The sequence below is a fragment of the Atractosteus spatula genome, chromosome 2, assembly GCF_055471065.1.
Source record: "Atractosteus spatula isolate fAtrSpa1 chromosome 2, fAtrSpa1.hap1, whole genome shotgun sequence".
Taxonomy (NCBI): Eukaryota; Metazoa; Chordata; class Actinopteri; order Semionotiformes; family Lepisosteidae; genus Atractosteus; species Atractosteus spatula.
The window spans coordinates 63191512-63212609 of NC_142707.1; the positions used below are offsets into that span (position 1 = coordinate 63191512).

Genomic DNA, 21098 nt, shown 5'->3' on the forward strand with positions numbered 1-21098 from the left:
TGTAATAATTCAGTTTAATGCTAGGACTAATCGTGAAATTTCATATGTCAGTAGTGTTGAGGTCCATTTTTAATATTTAAAACTGTACTGTATTGTATATACTGTACTGTACTACTAAAGCAAATCAATATCTGAATGTAAGGATTTGACTCTTAATCTACAGGACCTTTGGAAACAGAAAATCGTTGAATATTTTCCCTAAATTTTCATGAATGTGGATATTTCCAAAAAAACTGACTGAGTATTTTTTGGAGTGAATTGGAATGATGTTTAGATAACTAGACCTCTCTTACTGTTCGTTAACTTTAGTGTACTATAGATCACATGAAATGACATTGTCTTGAATAAACATTATATTAATTATTCCAATAAAGTAACACAGTAGTTAATTATTCAAATTATGCTTGTTCATTTTGTTTTCAACTGTGTATAGAAGTTGCCGTTTAATTACAGCTCTGTGCAGTATTATTGTATTATGAGTATTATATAATCTCATTTTGAAACTATAATAAACAAAAGATTAAGATGTGTAACCAGAAAGTGAGGTGGTGTTTGATAGTGAAGAATTTCTTGCTAAAAGTATTTAAACATATTTTTATTTGACCACCCACAAGAAACTGACACAACTGACAAATATTGATCCAATAGAGAAATCTTTCCATGTAATTATTAAGATGCAGAAGAACATTATGTAATGTGTTATAGATTTCACAGAGTATCATTGTGAAAAGGTGCATACGGTTTCGCTGTAGTTAAGAAATATCTAAAATGACAACATTTCTGTAGTTCATGATGTCTTTTACCATTTTAACGCAGCAATGTGTTTTTTAAACAATAAGTTAGTCTTGTTGTTGTGGAACAGGTCATATTTTTACTAAGCTAATAGTCGTCAAATGTTATTAAAGGTGCAGAAGTTGATGAAGGCAGCAAAAGAAGGTACCAAAGATGGACTAGAGAAAACCAAAGCAGCAGTGAAGAAGGGGCGCTCATTCATAAAAAACAAGTCCTTTTATCAAGGTAAAAAAGAGATGGCTTCCCAAGCCTTTCTGGGCTGCTCTCTCATATATCTTTTATTTCACAAGTAGACAAACCATGGACCTGTGCTGTGCATAGGAAAAATATTTTGTGGAAATATGTTTTCAGAACCCACCCCTAGAATACTCAATGTAGCTAAACAGTGGGTTGCCTGTATGTGTAAGTACTTATGTGCTTATATTTTTAGTATCTAACTTATATTATTGAATTAAGAAAAAGCATTAAAACCAGGGGATTTCTATGATAGTTTTCACTAAGTCATGTTAAAACATAATTTTTTTGTGCAGAAGCATATTTGAGCCTTTCAGTTTCCTATTTTCTTTCTTTTCTTAGGTCTAGAAATACTTAAACTTTTAAGTTTAAGTTTAAAGCTTGTTTTTTTTCTTGTGCCTCTTGAACCAGAAACCAGCATGAAACCAGTTCACGTCATTTGAGCACTGAATGTCAATAAGAAGTAGTTAAATAGTGTAAGGTGATGTTTTTCACTGATGTTGTACAACTTTGTGAATTTACACCTGGCCAAAATCTGTGAAGTTAATTTATTCCTGGTGTTGAGCTTGGTCCCCCTAATTAACCTTTCAGATCGAAGGTTTGGCGATCTTGAAGAGGAGACCAGTATGTTTATTGAAGTGGAGTGTCTCAATGCGGAGCCTGTGATGAATCCCATGCCGGAGGGACTCACACAACAACAGGTGGGTAATGAATTTACGTCATAGAGTGAGTTCAAAGGCATTCAGACCCTTCCAGTTGTTTCCCATTTTGCAAAATTACAATATGATGCATACACATACAATTTAAACTAAAAACCTCAATACGTCAACCAAAGGATAACATTAATTACAGTAAATGCTGGCCAAACCAATAGTGCCAATAGAGAAAAAAATGAAATATGTTGTTTTCATAAGTATTCATACCTATGAACTCAATATTAAGCAGATGTGCCTTTGGCAGCAATCATAGTCACAAGTCTTCAGTAAGTCTCCACCAGCTTTGCACACCAGTTTGGTGTATTTTTTCCCCCATTCCTTTTATCTGATTTGCTCAAGCTCTTCCAGGTAGCCGGGAGATTGTTGTTGGACAACAGTTTTCAAGTCTTTTTACAGATTCTCAGTGTGATTATCGGGAAAGTTAGGACTTTGACTGGGCACCTCACAAACATTCATTTTCTTCACAAAGATTCTTAAGTCACTCAGCTGTGGCTCTGGTCTTGTTCTTTGGATCATTGTTCTTTTGAAAGACATTTTAATTGCCCCATTTTTCATTTTTAGAAGCCTGAAGCAGGCTCTCCTCTAGTGTTTGCCTGTATTTTGCTCTGTACAGTTTTTCAACAGTCCTGACAAGCTTTCCAGTCCCTGACCTGAAATAGGAGTAGCATCCCTGTAGCACCTCAGAAAAAATATGCTGGCCTTGAAAAAATTCTAAAATAGAAATTGTTTGGAAATGTATCTAAAAGGAGTCATTTTTTATTGTTTTCAACAGGTTATTAGAAGGTACATACTAGAATCTATATTGGAAAGTGAGAAGAACTACTTGGATGCTTTGAAGCGCATTTTAGAGGTATAGTGAGCTGTTGCTTTCTTGTTTTCTTACATAAATATTTTATACAAATATCACATAATGAAACTTAATCCAGAGTATTGGAAGATAAGTATTATCTGAAGTTGTCATATAATTTCATCATGTTATTTACTTACACACTGCACAATGTCCTGCTTTCCTTTAAAAAATTGCAGGTGACATACTTATTTAATGTGCATGGAAAACACTTATTTTGAATGAGTGATCCATTTGTTGGTGTATCACCTACAGTACATTTGTGTTTCAGTGAAAAACATAAGCTTTGTTTTTTGTTTCCCCATCAGCAATATGAAAAACCTCTGTCAGAAATGGAACCAAAACTCATAAGTGACAGAAAGCTGAAGATGATTTTCTACCGGATAAGAGAGATTCTTCAGTGTCATTCTTTGTTCCAGATTGCTTTAGCCAGCCGTGTGGCTGAGTGGGACACGTCTGAGATGATTGGAGATGTATTTGTGGCCTCAGTAAGTTCCAAAAATAATCCAGAGTGATAAAAGAATAAACAGTAAAGCAAAGTCTTGATCAGCTTAAAGAGGCAAGACTGCTCCCTAAGACTTAAGGAGTTTCTCATGCGGTGCCATTAATAATGCTAAGATTTGAAGACAGCTGTGTAGCTGTCGATCATGTTCTCAACTTTGAAAGTCTTTACAGTCCAACAACAGGTTCTCTACCAGTAAAGCTTACTTGTTCCAGAACTGACACTCTGGAAATCTCTGTCCAGGGACTTAATTTATGTTTATGCATCTGTATTCTGTTTTCTCATTGCTGATATTTTTTGTTATACTGTATGCTGGGACAAGGATGTCTTGCTAAGAAAGAAGGTTAGTGCACATAGAGGAGGTGTTCATTACTGGTACTGACAAATTGACAAGTACGCAGAGGTTAGTTCCACGGCAGAGTATAAATAGACGAAAGTGTCATGTTTCAGGTGTGGGATTTTTTAAGGCCTTTTTTTTCTTCTTTCTTTTTACCTTTCAATGTGGAATTAACCCCTGCATGTTCCTGTTCACACAGTGATGCAGCCAGCTCCCCTCTCTTGCCTCTGCAGAGTGTGTAGTGTTGCCTTCTTTGCTCTCAGTGTGGTATGGTTTGAAACTATTCATACAAATTGATGATTTTTCTCTCTTAAGTGGGGAGATACTTGCCGGTTCGTATCCCACGGCCGGCAGAGGGATCCTACTCCGTTGGGCCCCTGAGCAAGGCCCTTAACCCCAGCTGCTCCATGGGTGCCTTGTAAATGGCTGACCCTGTGCTCTGGCCCCAAGCTTATCTCCCTGTCTGTGTGTGTCATGGAGAGCAAGTTGGGGTATGCGAAAAGACAAATTCCTAATACAAGAAATTGTATTCGGCCAATAAAGTGATCTTATCTTATACTTCCCTCATCAATGTTTTTCGACTGATGTTTTCCAGTTGTCATGACATTGCCATAACATTCTCATTGCTCACTCGTCACTTGTTCTATTTTCCTAAGTTTTCCAAATCTATGGTATTGGATGCATACAGCGAGTATGTGAATAATTGCAGCACAGCCATGGGAGTTGTGAAGAAAATGTGTGCGTCAAAGCCTGCTTTCCTTGAATTTCTTAAAGTAAGTTGAGTAAGGCATTTGGGCCTTCTTTGGTTTTCTTTACAACAGACTGATTTAATTATTAACACTATTCAACAGCAGAGTAAATGAATTATTTTAGGTGAATTTATGACTTGGAGTTTTAAGGCAATGTCCATCATTTTAGAAGTCATATGTATTCTTTAGACTGCAGTGCTTAAGAATATGTTCAATGGACTTTGGTGTGTATACTGTAGTGTACAGCTGAGACTTTTGTATGTCGAGCTTTTGAAAATTGCCTGCTGTAAGTATATTTGTACACTTTCAATTTGTTTCATGATGTTTGACCAGCTGGTTTGATAAAGGCACACCTTTTCCTTGGCTGTTATTCAACCCTTGTTAAACCTTGTCATGTTCCTTAGCACTGCCAGGAGAGCAGCAGTGATCGCGTAACTTTGTATGGGCTGATGATGAAGCCGATTCAGCGTTTCCCACAGTTTATTCTGCTGCTGCAGGTAAAAAAAACAGTCATTTGAAATTGTGAGAAAATGAATTGTTTGGATAATTTTGAAACACGACCCTTATTGACTGTTAAACAGATGATGCTGTGCAATGTTCATATAACAAACAAACGTCAATTTTCAGTATCCTAGAATAACCATTGTAATAGGAAACTTTAAAAATGTCAAACAATATTTCCACAGACATTATGTATCTGAGCACACCATATATCATTAATATAAGCATTTAAGTTTAGCTGCCTTGTGGTATTCTTTGTCACTAATCTAAAATGTTTTATAATGACAGACACCCACTGTGATCGTATTTTGTGTTTTTACAACTAGTTTTTGTTTTAGATAGCATTTTACTTTTTTAGTCAGAATTTCAGTGTGCTGTATCATTCTCGTGAAGCAACGGATTTAAAAGGCCGTTGTCTCATACTTAGAGGATTGTCATGGTCTGACAGAAATAAGTTCATCCTGGGTCAATTAGAATCAACGGACTCTTCAGCTATCTGCTTTTTGTCTCTTACAATAGCATTTTGGGGACATTTGAGGTTTAGGGCTCTCTAATTGTAGTGTACATGAAAGACAAGAAATCCAGAGTTGCTGTCAGGAGGGACTGACAGTAAATAGCTAATTCTGATCAGTTAGTAACCATGGAAAAGACAGAGACACTGCAGTACATTATTTCTTCATCTGCAGTCTGGCTTTTCTTAAAAGAGGGTTAGTCACAAATATGAAATGTCGGATTATAATTTTTGCCCAGTTGTAGTTAAAATTCACTTTTCAAAAAGTCATAAAAAAAATGTCTGAAAATGCAGTTTTCCAGCTTAACATGCTATATTTTGAAACTTGCATAATTGTACTGTAGCTTTCATGCAACCCACAAGAGTGGCACTGCAGGAATTCCAAGTACTGAACAGACTTTTTGTGGAAGTTATTATTTCTTTTCCTTGTGGTCCTCTCCAAAATATCATGTTGAATTATTACCCAGTGGTTCCAGGACCTTGCAAGAATATTCAGATCTTTTCTATTGCAGCCTATTTTGTGAAATTACAAAAGTACAAAAATGATGCATACACATAAGTATTCAGATCTGTGACTTCAATTTCTGACAAAGCACCGAAGGCAACAATTATGAGCTACAAGTACCCTTGTAGTATAGTATGTTTGGGTCAGTCTCTTTGAACACCTCTACAATCTTTGCACGCCAGCTTAGTGTGATTTTTCCCCATTCTTTTTGGTAGATTTCCTAAGATCTCTCATGTTCCTGGGAATCAATTATGTACAGCAGTTTTCTTGTTTTTCCATAGATTTCCAATAGGATTCATAAGGCTTGCCAACACCATGATTGACTGTAGGGCTGGTATTGACTGAGTGATGCACTGTGTTGGATCAGGTGTAACACTTTCCATTTATACCAAAATAATCAAATTTTCACTTGTCTGACCACAAAACCTTTTGCCAAGTGTTTTTAGTATAACTTACTTGCTTGTTATGCCTTCGTGTAAACTTGATGCAAGATTTGAGATAATTGTTTTTTTTTCCACCTTTGTACAAACAACATTCATGGAGTGACTAGGATAATGTTGACTTAAGGACATTTTCTCCCATCTCAGTCACCGAACTCTGGAACTCTTCCCAAAAATGTAGTATCCCTTACCACTCTTCTCCTGATCTGCTGCTCAGTTTGGTTGGGCAGCCTGATTCAAGCAGTGCATGGGCACCTTCCACTTCTTAATGATCAACTTCACCAGTCTCAAAGATGTATCAGTGATCTTTGAAATGTTTTTCATACTCATGTCCTGATCCGCTCCTTTTTACAACTTCATCCCTGAGTTGTTTTGAAAGCTCCTTGTTCTTCATGGTTGAAGCTTTGTTTGAAATTCACTACCTGATTGTGTGACCTTACAGATACAGGTGTATTTATTCATAAATCATTTGATGCAGAAATTGTACACAGAAGCCACTCAACTAATTATAACATGGTTTGCTATCTTAATTTTGTGCAACTAAATTAATTTAAGTGTTCCACGGCAAAGGGTTTACATACTTATTTGAATAATTGTGACTTGTTTTTTTTTCTTTCATATCACGTTTTTGTTTTGTTTTTTTAATGTGTGGAATAGGTTATGTATACAACAAATATGAATTGCTTCTTCAATTTAGTGTCACGATTGCAAGTTTTAAAGCAACAAAATGTGAAAACTGCAATGGATTGAGTTCTTTTTCAGGCACTTTAAATATATCTCTAATTTATGGCATTTTTTAAAAAAGGCTTTTCTGTTAATAGAGCAATTTACTAATTCAGTTCTTAACTTATTTTTTCATCTTGTGTGTTACAATGAGACTTCTGAGGAATATTATTGATGTGCTTTGACCAACAGATGGAGCCCTGCACACACATGCAAAGCTTTAATTTACTTTACTAGCAGAAAAGCTTTTCGATATTTTAGATTTTGACTTAATATGGGTACATTAATGTGTTTTTTTAATATTTTAGCACAAAAATCTTCTTATGTAGACTTTTCACTTGCAAAATGTCTCCTATGACAAAAAAAAATGAAAACTGTCCTTGTTATGTTCATTGCTGTAGGACATGCTAAAGAACACTCCTAAAGGCCACCCTGACAGGCTGCCTCTGCAGATGGCTCTGACTGAACTAGAAACACTGGCAGAGAAACTGAATGAGCGGAAGAGAGAGGCAGACCAGCGCTGTGAAATTAAACAGATAGCCAAAGCCATGAGCGAGCGCTATCTCAATAAGGTACACAGGCCTTATTTGTTTTTAAGATCGTGGCTTTTTAGTGAATGCAGGCTTTGCGGTACATGTAATTCTGGTGCAAAAGATTGATTTTTTTAAGCATTGTGTTATGCAGTTTTAATTTAATGCTTTGCACACAACCTAATATGATTCTGCTTTTCTTCTCTTATCCTGTTTATGGACCACTGTTGTGTTGATCAAACTGACATGTTTACTCTTTGGAATTATGGATCTACCCCTTTATTCTCTACATAATTGAACACTTTAAAAACAAATGCTTGTAAGCCACATCCATACAGCAAAGTACAAAACCTTACTGTGCAGTATTGTATCGTGTACCTCTTGTTCTGTGGTACACATTTCTCAAGTAACACACTCAAGGCATGTTCACCAGTAAAATGTCCTTTTAAAAATAATTGTATGGCCTGATTCCTTACTTTATGCAGCTTTAGCATGTTTGGAAAAGAAGACTGCACTCACTGATTTCTGCTCCTCATCTTTTTTGGTGGGCTGCTTCAGCTATGAGGTTGGGTGTTGGAAATTAGCAAAATGTTTTTTTCACTGTTCGCAGCGTATCAGTTTTTGCTTCATAATTTAACCTCTGGCTTAAAGGTTTCTATTAATGTCCGTGATCCTCTTCGTAATGGTTTGTGAATGCAGCTCCTGAGCAGTGGAAGCAGGTATCTGATTCGCTCGGATGACATGGTGGAAACTGTTTACAATGAGAAGGGAGAAGTGATCAAAACCAAGGAGCGCCGCCTGTTTCTTTTGAACGACGTGTTAATGTGCGCCACTGCCAACGTGAGGTAACGCCCCATTTTCACAACAGAGAGCTAGGGTCCAGTGCACCACATTTTTAGGTCCATTTATATGGAGAAGTTTATGAGTATGTCTACAGTTTTGGCTTCAAAGGCTAAAAGTAAACCAGACAAAGTGAATCAGTAACTTAACACCCCATCTCAAAAGCATTCAAGAAACGTGTTTCGGACACATATAAGATAAGATCACTTTATTGACTATATACAATTTCTTGTATTAGGAATTTGTATTTTCATGTACCTCAACTTGCTCTCCATGAGACACACAGACAGGGAGAGAAGCTTGAGGTCAGACCTCAGGGTCAGCCATTTATACAGTGCCCCTGGAGCAGTTGGGGTTAAGGGCCTTGCTCAGAGGCCCTACGGAGTAGGATTCCTCTGCCAGCCACGGGATACGAACCGGCAACCTTCTAGCCACAGGTGTAGATCCTTAGCTACATAACCACCACACCGCCCCTAATATAGTAGTATTTGGTCCATTTTCCAGCCTTTACAAACAAGATGTTTTCTTTCTCTTTAGAAGCTGGGGGATGTAAGCCAAAACATTTGTCTGGAAGGTGTGAACTCGTGCATGTGGTGTTTTAATGCCTTTTTTTGTAACTAAGGGCCGTATTGATAAAGAATGTATCACTAGAATAGAGCTCTGCCTTCTTTAATAAGCAAAGACATAGTATAGTAACTCTGAAATGTTCAGGTGGCTTTATTAAGCGTCATTTTATATTCTTTTTCTCCGAGTTGACGCGTGGTAAATTTCCTTCGGCAGAATATGTATGTATGGAAATGGCTCTGAGACTGTCCTGTGCTCTTGTAGATCACACCCTGAAGGCAGTGGGGCTGTCCCTTCCAGTCAGAAGTTCCTGCTAAAGTGGAGCATGCCTCTGAGCCACGTGGATGTAGTGGAATTTGGCTCCAGTGAAGATATGGGGGAGAACGTCCGATTCCCCCCACAGCACTCTGGAGAGAAAGTGGTTCTCAATGCAAAACCAAGTACGTACAGCTGAAGTTTGATTTAAAGACAATTAATCGGCATGGAGATTACAGTATGTTCCAGTCTTTTTGCAGCCAGCATCATTTGTACTACTTTTTGTGGAGAAAATAAAACTTAGGGTTTAGTTCTGTTGTTTTTTTGCATCAAATTTTGCCTTTTGATTTTATAACTGAGCAATTCCCTGACCTGTCTTTTATATCAACCAGTGTTTAGTCCATACAGTGCCATTTCAAGCCTGGGCTATATCTTTCACTAAACCAACACTGCATTATTGATCTCCAAACTGATCTTTGCTAGAATGTGGTGTCCTCAGGTTGCCATTCAACAGTGGGCCTTGACAGACTGCTTAAAGCTTGCAGTTGTCATTAAAAAAGACATTGCCTCTCCAATTAGTGTTATCATTTCTGTAAGGAGCTCAAAGTGTGTCCAGTGATGTATGGCTCTGAGAGGTAGGCAAGTTGGATTGAAAGTCTTCCCCTTCTCCTTGTGCTCTCCAAAGACTGGGGCAGAAAGCTAGGATGATTAATAATGGCACATTCAGAATTTGGATGGAAAAATAGAATACTAACTGGCAATTCCAAATTTAAGAACACATTCTGTACTATTCCCACCATATCTAAGTTTGCTCTTAAAAATGTGTATGGACATATCACTGAAACTTATTGCGCATTTAATTATAGCCTCAAAAATGTAGTGAACATTTTTTTACCATTCCATAAGAAAACATACATTTAAAATATAAATGAGTTTGTAGTTCACAGATTATTTGGGATTTCACAGCATATTTTGCTTCAGTACTATAATTTGTCCTCAGATTCTGTTTCAGTCTGGTTTTCATTTGTTAGAAGTAATTTCCTTTTGGAGCTCTGAGTTATTGTGATGAGGCAAAAAGACTGCTGAGCCTTGAAATGCAGAGCCAGTAAAATCAATAGCTTTGCCAGTGGTAAACCCATTTGCAGATTAACTGTTGTACTAGCACCTTTGAAACATTGATGATAATCAAATAATTACAGCAATTACTTTCACTCCATAGCAAATCCCAAGAGATTTTAACTCAGAGACATGATTCTTTAGGTTAATGTAGAGTTACGTTCTAATTTTAATGTAAGTTTGAATGTCTAGCTGCAAATTTCAGCACTTCTGATGTTTTTTTCTTCTATGACACGATTTATCTCTTCTATAAATGAAAACAATATATACAAATATTTTGTAAGATACAGTACTTGTTTTAAGATTTTCATTATTATTGATTTATTTGTCTGACATCTGTATTCAAAATGACTTATATTTGTACCCTTTCATATAGTTGGGTTAAGTTTAACATATTACGCCTAATATGAAATTTCCTTGCTTAACAGTACAACAGTAGTGTCTCACCTGGGAACCCACAACCTTCCAGCTTACAAAGCTGGGAACACCAAACACTGCTCCACAATACTCATGAATACAGTATTAAACAAATAAAAACCGTACTGAGAATATATGCTTAATCAGCACCTTCAGGGACGTTTGTAGTGCTTGATACAAATCTTTAAATCTTTATTAATAATAATTAAATCTGATTATATTAACAGTTTCATACTTAATGCCTTGAATTACAGTCCAGTAGTTAAGGAAAAGAGTCGGTTTCCAGTGCAGTCCTGACTGTCTTTGGTCTGCTTTCCTAATGGACTTGTCAGTGCATATTTCACATCTAATTGGATTAAGCTGCTTTGGATAAAAGCATATTTAGCATGAATAATCCTTAATTTAATTTTCTTTTTATTAAATTTCAGTGTTAGATCTTCACACTATATTGGAAACTTCTGCCATGGTCTTCCACGTTCCGCTCTATATGATCTGTGGTAATCAGGAACAGTTTTTCTTTAGCTTGACATATGTTGCCTGTGATCCGTTGCTGTCTTTCCCACGCTTCCATGAAGCACAAAGCACATCTTTTTTGAATTATAGTGTCTTTTTAACAACTGTGAAAAATATGAAAACTCTGTCTCAGCAAACGTCATGCATGGCATTCACTTAATGAAGTTATTGGTGTAATGGACATCATCACAGGATCATAATTGGACTTTATGTTTTGCGTAAATGAGCACTTGTGTCCTAAATGAGAATCTAAAACCAAATCCACTTGTAGTTTATAACACAGACCCTGAGTAATTTTTCTCTCCTGTCTGTGGCTCTGGTTAAATGACTGTGTTGCTGCTCAACAAACCTCTCACATAAGAAATGTTAAACCAGAAATACATGAACTCGTATCAGGTGTCACAAAATCTTAATGCGGCTTGTTGTGGGTTATGCTCAAAGCCTACAATCCCCTTTATTTGTGTTATTCTGCATGCTACAGATTTTTCTTATATACCGTGAGTTTTTGTTTACTTTTTTATCTTCTTGCTGCTAGTAGAATTGAGCCATTGTGCTGTCATTTTGAATTGCATTTAGTAAAATTAAATGTGGAAGTGCATTTGTCTTACTTGCCTTTTCATTAATGAATAAGCTAAGAGCATCCCTTCATTTTTTAAGCTTTTTTCAATGTAAGTGGTGTGCCATTGGCCAGTGTAACTTAATTACTGTTGGGTACATATTCCTTATTTATTAGCTACATGTAATGTTGAGATAATACACTGTGTAACTCTTGGTTGGCTGTCTTACTAGAGCCTGTCTTCTTCAATGCATTTGATATTGAGCTGAGTTAGAGGTTTGGCATTCATGTGTTGAGCAGATAGCTGGAGCCATAGGACATGCAGTCATGACAGTACAGTGGTCTGTGATGTTGGTCAGCAGACTATGTAGGCACCGGCATAGAAAAGGAGAAGGTCTTTACTGGAAGATATGCTTTTCACCTTAAAGAAATAATCAACCTGAACTATCAGGATGGAAGTGACACATAACAGTTTTGCCACCTTGCAGCACCAGAAGCTAAGCAAGGTTAGTGCTGTTAGTGATGAGGGTTGTCCTGTACTTAGCAGTAAGTAGTTCCTCTATATGAACCTGGATTTCCAAACCATGGTCCCGGAAAAACTTTTAAGCATTTACCTGGAGGCATTGTCTTTCAAATGAGTCTTTAAACAAAAGCCCTGACTACATGCCCACAGATGGGTTACATGGCACTGAAAGGAATTACTATTTAATCTGGAGCTGAAGAGCTGGTATTTTAATATTAATAAATATACAGAGGGTAATATAAATGTCACCTTATGAGGAGGCCGTATTTAGATTTTATGTGGATGTGCACTTGAAATCATAGGAAAGTGTGGCATAATGTACATGCTTTACCTACTGCAATAACTCAACCAGAAATTTTAAAAGAGATTTTAAGCCACAGATTTGGAATTTGAGCAATGAAATATTTTTTCTCATCAGTTTTTTTTTTTTTTGAAAGCTGATCTCTTTCAAAGCCTCCCAACCCACTCTCTGAACCACTGACCTGGGAGTCCTACTGATTCAAGCTCCTCAGACTCCAGCATCTGTGGTCACTGCAGGATCTTGGGCTCTGAGAGGAGCACATCTGGCTTACGCCTCTGCCTTGAAACAGTGGTTCTGCTAATACCATGACATGTTCTACATGTTGTGCATGGCACTGTCTCTGTTTTGTCCCTCACAACTGCGACATGTGTCAATACACAGGTACAGTAGTAGATGCAGCTGACCAGTGGACTTATTAAGTATCATAACTTTCATCTTAACTTTTGAGGTGGGGACTTGCAAGGAAAAACAATATTTGACATTGGATTGACATTGGATATGAATATTTTTAAAACAAAATTGAAGTTTACACAGAAATATGTTATTTATAGTCTTTGTTTTGTTTTCCTCACAGAAGATGGAAATGTTGTGCCCAATGTAGCCTCTTCCACCCGGGCTTCCCATTTTGTATCTCTAGTTTACGTTTTCATTGTCTACATAAAGCGTGATGCATTTGTCTACTGACAGGTGTTTGCCCAGTCTTGAGTTTGATCTAAATTATCTGTTTGGTCTAAGTTTCATCCTGTTTTGGTATCATCTGCAAACCTCACTGATTTACAAACTATAGCAGAATCTCGACTCTTTGATAGAATTTAGGAAGATCAGTGGTCCCTGTACAGAGTTTTGCTGTACTCCACTTCATCACCTGAGCATACACTCCTTATTTGCACTCTCATTAATTTAAACCAATTCTCAATCCAAACACACACATAGTACCAAATGCTTTCTACCTATAATTATTAAAAGCCATCTAAACATTTGATCTGTGTGTAGGCCTAACTGTTGTTGCCTGTTCAAAGAACTCTTAAGACCTTTGTTATGCAAGACCTTCCTTTGCTAAATCCATTTTGATCATCCCCTCTCATTTCCTGCAGCTCCACTTCCAGTGCTGTCGTAAGGAGGAACTGGATTTTAGGTTATTTCACAGGTGTAGAAACGTAACCCAAGTCATTAATCACAGGTTAGAGGAATATTTTGTAGGCATTACAATTTGTAACCTATCTCTGGGAAGACTGTGATTACATTTGTGTAAAGTACATTAGAAAAGTAATCAATATTGGAATCCAGTAAGTGAGGCAATCAATAGGTTATAGGCTGCCATAAATACTAAGCACTGCTGTTCAAGAGCATCTGTCTTATTGTATTGAGTATAACACAGACAATGTAATGAGTGGTAAGTGAAGTAATATAAAAGGAGGTTTGGCACTGGTGTAGGACTGATTCCTTGGGTCTTCGGTTGTCTTCAGTTTGATTGTACCTTCTCTATTCTTAATTAAGGCAGTAAGACAGTAGACATAGTAAGACATATTCTGGGAGGAGAAATGGTCAGGACACCCACCAATCAATGTGAAGGTGTGTATGGGCTAAAAAGCTTTTTGCAATGAGGGATCGTGAATTCCAGTTTCACTGGGGACTTGGAAGAGCTGTGCTGAAGAAAATCTATAAACATGAAAACAATCATTGTCTTCAGACCTTCCGTCTCTCGTATGAAGTACAACTGCATGGTAGTTAAGGAGGTAGTTATGTAAATGTATTTTAATTAATGGGCAGAGACGTTAATGCCTTAATAGTGAAGTCAAGAAATGTGGATTACAAAATGAGGTTTCAGGATCCATACTAAAAGGAAAGACTGGTATTTCACACACTGGAAAAGCTAAAAAATAGTTTTTACTGTCACACTTTCAGATAAAGTAGATGCTGTTACAGAACTAAAAATATAGTTTGGAATTAAATTTTTAATAGGTTTATTCATATTTTCAAAGGCATCTGGATAGATATCTGTATCTGTATCTATTATCAAATAAAACCATTGATCATTGGTCATGTACAGTAGGTGTGTTGTAAACAATTAACACTGTGTCATAAACCATTTACAATTTACCTTTATAACATTTTTCTTATTTAAGAAAACATTACAAAACTTTACTAGTTATGTTAATAGTGCACAATTTTAAGAGCTAATGGTCAGTGTTATTCATTTTTGTGGTACTGTATGTGCTAATTTTGATGAATATTTTACTTCTATTAGATGGGGTTTGAAACAAATTACTAATTATGCTTTAAATCACTATTTCTGTTACAGTCATACTTAACCACAGGCTCAGCAAACATTTACAGTGAACACCAAGTTTAATGTGCAACACAGAAATAATGAATCAATAAGGACATACTCTTATACTTAAATTACAAAGAATTAGGACACAGTGATTTACAAGATTTGTTTCTTTCTGTAGAGTTTGTTTTTTACATGAAAATGCCATAAATATTTGCCAACTAGCAAAGTTCATATTGGTCTTCAGGACATTTTCAGGAGAGAACAGATTCGTGTATTTAACAAGATAAAGTACAAATAATTAAAATTCCTGTCTTGTAGACCATATGATTTATATCAAAAGGACTAGAGGCTACATAGGAAGTAGATTTAAAAAATAAACATTCTCACATCATGGTTTTGTTTTCTCTGTAATTGCAGAGAAAAGCTTATTTGCATCTTAAATTGTACCAGTAATAAAGAAAAAATGTTCTTTAATACTTTTAAAAGTTATATCAAAGAATGCAGATGCTTAAGCTTGTGAGGTTTTATGTTGATGTAGAAACCCAGCAATAATACTATAAATGAGATGTTTTCTGACACAGTAGCACTTTTCATTTTTAATAATTTACAGTATATGGAAGAAAATTCATTATTTAAATGAATTTTGGTTTTAGGAGTTCTCTGTGAAAAGAATTCTTCAAAGTGTGCAAACAAACAAATCCTTCTTTCCTAATTTCTTAGGGCAAAATAAAAAAGGCCCCCAAAGTGTTGGATAGAGAGGACAGCTGTGGTTACCTTGGTAACAGTGAAAGAGAATGTGTCTGCAAATAAATACGCAGAATAGCTTTTGTGCAGCTGTGAAAAACTACACTAGTCAAACAAAAGGGTGACTGGAAATCTGCTGCTTACTCGTACTGAACTGGTACTGCAGTCCAGGTTCTAGAAATATGTTTTTATTTTAGATATAATACATTACATGCGGAAGATATGCACATTTCTTACATACGGATATTCAATATACTTACAGTATATATACTTATATTCAATATTTATTTCTTATATAGCAAGACCAAAAATGTCTAATGTAGTTACGGTTGTCTTTGTCAGAGTGTATGGATTAGGTGGGAAATTGAAAAGTAAGTGTACAAAGACAGATAAGTTCCCTAATTTTTATGTATAGGGTATTTTTATCTGTATGTTCAATACCAAGTTAGTTGTTTTTCTGCACAGACTACTGTATTATTTTAAAAAAATGAAAATACATTGCTATTAGCTGTCTTCTTTGATGATCAAAACTTTATCTGTGGTCACTACATCTTCTGCTCCATAATTTATTAGCTTGAAATTGAGTCAGGACTGAAACTACCAGACAGATGTTTGAAAAGTTTAAAGATGGAATCCATTTACATAGTTAAAGTATTAAATTGTAGCCTCAACTACGGTAGGTAATTGAATTTGTGAGACGTCTTAGGGATTTTCTGTGTTCAAGTTTTAATTTCAGTTAAATTCACTAGAAAATGGTCGATGTGAATTCAAATACTTTACAAAAGCTTCTTACCTTGGTTTAGAAGAAGCTGAAACATACATGATATAAAATAGTGAAATACGTTTAGAAATATATTTAAATTTTGTTGAAAATTTCAAAAGAACATGTACATGGGTACTCTAATAATGAGCCTGATTGCTTTGGTGTTTTGTATTTTTTATTTATATTTTTGTATTGTATTTTAAAGACAAATGTCCATACACTCCTTTTCATTGTGCAGAATCGAAATTAGATATCTAAAGCTAAAATAAATTTTAGCCTTTTAAAACATTAATTCCCATATGTCTCTTTTACTTTGCTATCCAGTTGGGGTTGTTATGCATCTTTTTGACTCATTCCACTATGAATAGGTAATGAACATGGAAAGGCCCATAGCAATGACATAACTATTTGCTATTTCATTCATATACTGTATGTTATTTAAATGTTTTTTTTGCATTTCACAGATCTTTTTTATCCATTTGGAAAAGTAAAGTTCGAATTTTGTGGTACATTATGCTCTTTAAAAAAGCATGGATTGGACAGGAGATTCACCATCTCCAGGCCCTATTTCATTAGACGTTAAAATCTAAGCAAAGCCGTACCTCACGGCTCATTGGATAGAATTTCTGCTTGCATCAGTCTTGTTAGGCCAGAAAGGGCAGTCTTCCAGAACATGCAGCACTGTACTCCAGTAAAGTAGAGGTCTAGGAGGGGCAGTCTGCTAGGTCATAGTGACTTTGTGGGCGTTACACATACAGTAACTTTTCCTAAAACAGGTATTGGAATCTGATATACTGTATATCTCGTAAAAATAAAAGAAATTAAGCGGGTCTCCCCACCAATGAGATGTCATGTGTGTTTTTATCATTTTCTCGTGTCTGAAATATTATCTCCCATATTATCTCTTGTTTAATTATTTTTGAGAGGAGTGTTAACAAGTATTTCACAGTATGCAGCCTAACCTACTGAACTATAGCCATGTGAATTTCTGTTGATAGATGGCTCAAAGACATAAAATCTCTCATCAGACAATGTATAACAAAACAAAACAAATATGTTAATATAATTATTTGAAAATATGATGGTGTATATTATATATAATACAATGTAATATGTGCATTGGAAATATATGATTATATTTTATATATAAGCTATGTAAGATTTCTGTAAGATTTCTTTGTAACATTCCCTTTACAGTATATGAAGATTAGTAGAAATGTGTGATGTACAGTAGATGGACGTAGCAAAGTACTGTGTTTTTTTAAACCTTCCTGAAGGAGCTTTGGCTGAATAAAGGAAAGAACTAGCTGAATTTGTTCCCTGTTTGTGAACTTAATGACACTGTTCATCCTGTTGTGCAAATAAGTTGTATTGATCTGTTCTTTTCAATGCAGTTTAAATAATTTGTTATCCATGAGCAGTAATGGGGGATCTGCACTCACTGATACTTCACATATCCATCTGCTCATTTTTATTTCTGTAATAAATCCGTTGTGATGGCATGTGAAAACAGTCTAAGGTATAATGAGTCAGGATAATGTATTGAAACATTCATTAAATAACACAACAAACGAATTCTTTGCATAATCCATTAGGAAGTCTGTTTGCTAAATGCAATTAATGCTGATAGCAAAATAATGTATCCACTCCAATTTAACTGTACTGTAAAACAACGACAATAGTCTAATGGCCAGAAAGTTATGCCGAAAAGGATGAGGTTATTTTCAGAGTTGCAGAATGCTTAGCTGTTCTTTAATGTATATGGTGCAGGACCCATCACTAGCCTCTGGTTCTCTGTACTAACCACAAGAATTTATGGTCTTTCAGTGTCAAAGAAAAGGTAAATCATTACCAGATAATGAAAGGCGTCACCAATAAATCTGTCCTCTGCTTTCCAATTTGGGATATACATGGAAACTTAAGCAGTCTTTTGTAACCAAGGCAGAGAGCTTTACAATGATCACTTTGTAGCCTGATTTCAATTACCATGCTGGACACATTGAGAGTTCGCGTTTGAGCAGCGTTTGGCTGCTGCAAAGCACAGTGTGGTTAAATAACGGTTTTTAAATGAGTGTTCCTTAGGCTTGAAAAGGTTTCCCTTGGTAAAAGAGGCATGGTACATTTGTTTGTGCAAATGTGTAGATGAATCTTTGTGCATCACAAGGACCAAGTACGTCTTTCTCATCGATTTGTATCATTGGAAGTGAATGATTTGTTGCTTCACCATACGTCTGATGCAAGGTAGTATTTTTTTTTTGTACCATAGCCCCGAAAACATTCAGAAAGTACATTTTGTTTAATGTCATAAAAAAGGGAAATAGATTAAACAGATGCTGTTCAGTCTGGTGAACCCACAGTGTTGGCTCTCATGCCAATTAATGTCATTGCTCTTGCAGTGGTGTTGTGGTTTTGGGAGAGACAAGTGCCAAGGGTGAAAAAGTTCCCACCCGTTTAGAACTGTGCAGCCTTTCCATTAGCGGGGCCTCATGCAGTGGGAAACGAAAACAAGCCAAAAATGGCAAACATGAGGGTTTCTTTCATAATTGGCATCTCGTAACAAGCACCTTCTGTGGGTCTGACAATCATTTGAATCTAATCATAACTTTTGCTAATAACATCTGTTGCTTTACATTTTAGATGTCAAAGTGTGATTATGTCTCCGTTTTCTCAATGACAGCAAAAAACAAAATATGCTGAAGAAGCATGGTAAATTTGTGTCATATTAGGCTTATTTCACAGCATATGTCACTGACCTCCCAGGATCATTTTTACTAATCTGTTTAGCAAAATATTTCAGTATGTACTGAACCACTTTAGAAATGTAACATAATTTCATCCATCCATTTTCTAACTGCTTCTTCCAGTTCAGAGTAGCAGGGGAGCTGGAGCCTTTCCTGACAAGTAACCGGTACAAGGAAGGGTACACCCTGGATGGGACACCAGTCCATCACAGGGAACACACAGACACGCACAAACTCACACACAGGGCTAATTTTCCCAGGAACCAGTTAACATACAAGTATGTTTTTGGAGTGTGGGAGGAAACCAAAGCACCTGGAGAAAACCAACGTGAAAACACACAGATGGCACCCCAGGTCTGAAAGTGAACCCAGTGCCATAGCACTGCAAGGCAGCAATGCTAACCATTGTACCACCATGCCACCCACACAAAACTCCATCCCTCATACTTAGTTATGCAGTGCTAACCTGAGTATGATATATTGAAAGGTTGTTAGATTGCCATATAGAATGCTAGAGCTCATGTCCTCTAGTTTGTTACCTTGTGAGTGTTCAACAAGTGTAACAACACATACTCTACATTGCTGTGGAGAAGTCTTTGACATTTTGCTTTGGTTATTGTTTAACATGAGATTGTTTTCATCTTTATGTAGAATGCAGAAACATATTTCTGTGGCACAGTAAGGGATGTTTTAACCTTTTTGTCTTGAACTAACTACCATTTTGAATTTGAACTTAATCCTAATCCGCATGTATGTTTTTGAGGTATAGAAAACAGTTTCCTAGCTTTATTGATATTTAGAGAAGGGCAAATGACATTAATGAGAAGAAACACTTGTCAGAAAATCAATTAGAATTAATTAGTACAGTAAATATAATGGAATAGTTGCTATAGTGTTTCATATTTACTTCTCATGTATAGTTTACTTTGAGGTGTCCCTCCAGTTATTGACGTTTCAGATCAGCCTTAAAAATGACTAAACGACTCATCTCTTCTCACTCAAACAAAACTGTATTAACAGGCGACAGTGCTAGAATTGTAGAAAGCATTTAGTAGTGATTAAATTGTTGTGCTTGTAATGTATACTGCATTCCCTATATTGTAACTAATGATTGTGTCTAAAATGTCTGAGGCATTATTCGCAACACAAAACATAAAAAAGACAGTACTGTATGTGTATAAAGGTGCTGTATCCATGCACAAAAGACTGCAGTCCTTAACAACACTGCAGTTGCACAGTCATGGCTCATGGCAAGAGTACGAGAGAGCACTCTGGAAATGTTGCTGCTAAAAATGCAGCCAGATTTACTCACTAGGGCTCCCAGTGTCCATCAGTAAATCACTAGAATCTACCAATGTTGCCATGAGATATCTATACATAACTTCTGCTACATGACAGGTCTTCAATGTTCTGCTTAGTTTTATAGTCTTTTTTTTTCTCCCTATCTGTCACAGGTAAACTGTACATGGGACCAGGACAATTGTACCAGGATTTGCAGAATTTAATTCACGATCTAAATCTTGTTAACCAAATCACACACATGATTGGAAGTCTGAAAGGGCACTATCAGGTAGGTAAACAGAGCTACAGGCCTTCTGTAAAATGTCAGTTTCCAACAGAATCCTTTCAGTGTCTTTTTACAGAAGAGGTAATAAATATAATGTTTTACTCTGATTTAAGTATTACATCAAGTGAACTTGTTAAGTGTTTTGTCTTTTCTGGATATCGGTTATTTTGAAGCTATTCTGACAATGCTTTCACTGTACGAATGGGAACAGGTTCAAAAGTTAAAAACATTAATTGTTTATCACGTATTTTATGTATGCATGTAAGAATTCCCTTAAAAATCAGATACGACACCACAGTGATGAGACTGAGGTTCAATCTATTACAAGAGCCCTGCTGCCCTTGTTCAGTGGCCTGTATTTCCAGAGTTTTTCTCATGGTAGATAACTCAAAGGTAATGGCATTCAAATTCATGATCTTTATATCCATCGTGTACATTTCCAGCATCTAAATGGAACACGATTCTTGGTGCTTGTTTCCATGGGTGTTTTAAAGGAGCTGGCTGTAGCACAGTCTGGCACTGTGTTAATGTTACTG

General features: G+C 36.2%; 1 protein-coding gene across 1 annotated transcript in view; it reads left to right on the forward strand.

Moving 5' to 3' along the window:
• arhgef10 (Rho guanine nucleotide exchange factor 10) overlaps window positions 1–21098 on the forward strand; it is a 99662-nt gene that overhangs the window by 39021 nt on the left and 39543 nt on the right. The window contains exons 10-19 of the mRNA XM_088908182.1: window positions 906–1017; window positions 1618–1727; window positions 2515–2592; window positions 2898–3077; window positions 4085–4201; window positions 4582–4674; window positions 7259–7429; window positions 8087–8232; window positions 9056–9231; window positions 20450–20565. Coding sequence (XP_088764308.1) covers window positions 906–1017; window positions 1618–1727; window positions 2515–2592; window positions 2898–3077; window positions 4085–4201; window positions 4582–4674; window positions 7259–7429; window positions 8087–8232; window positions 9056–9231; window positions 20450–20565 — 1299 coding nt within the window. The remainder of the gene's footprint in view (window positions 1–905; window positions 1018–1617; window positions 1728–2514; window positions 2593–2897; window positions 3078–4084; window positions 4202–4581; window positions 4675–7258; window positions 7430–8086; window positions 8233–9055; window positions 9232–20449; window positions 20566–21098) is intronic.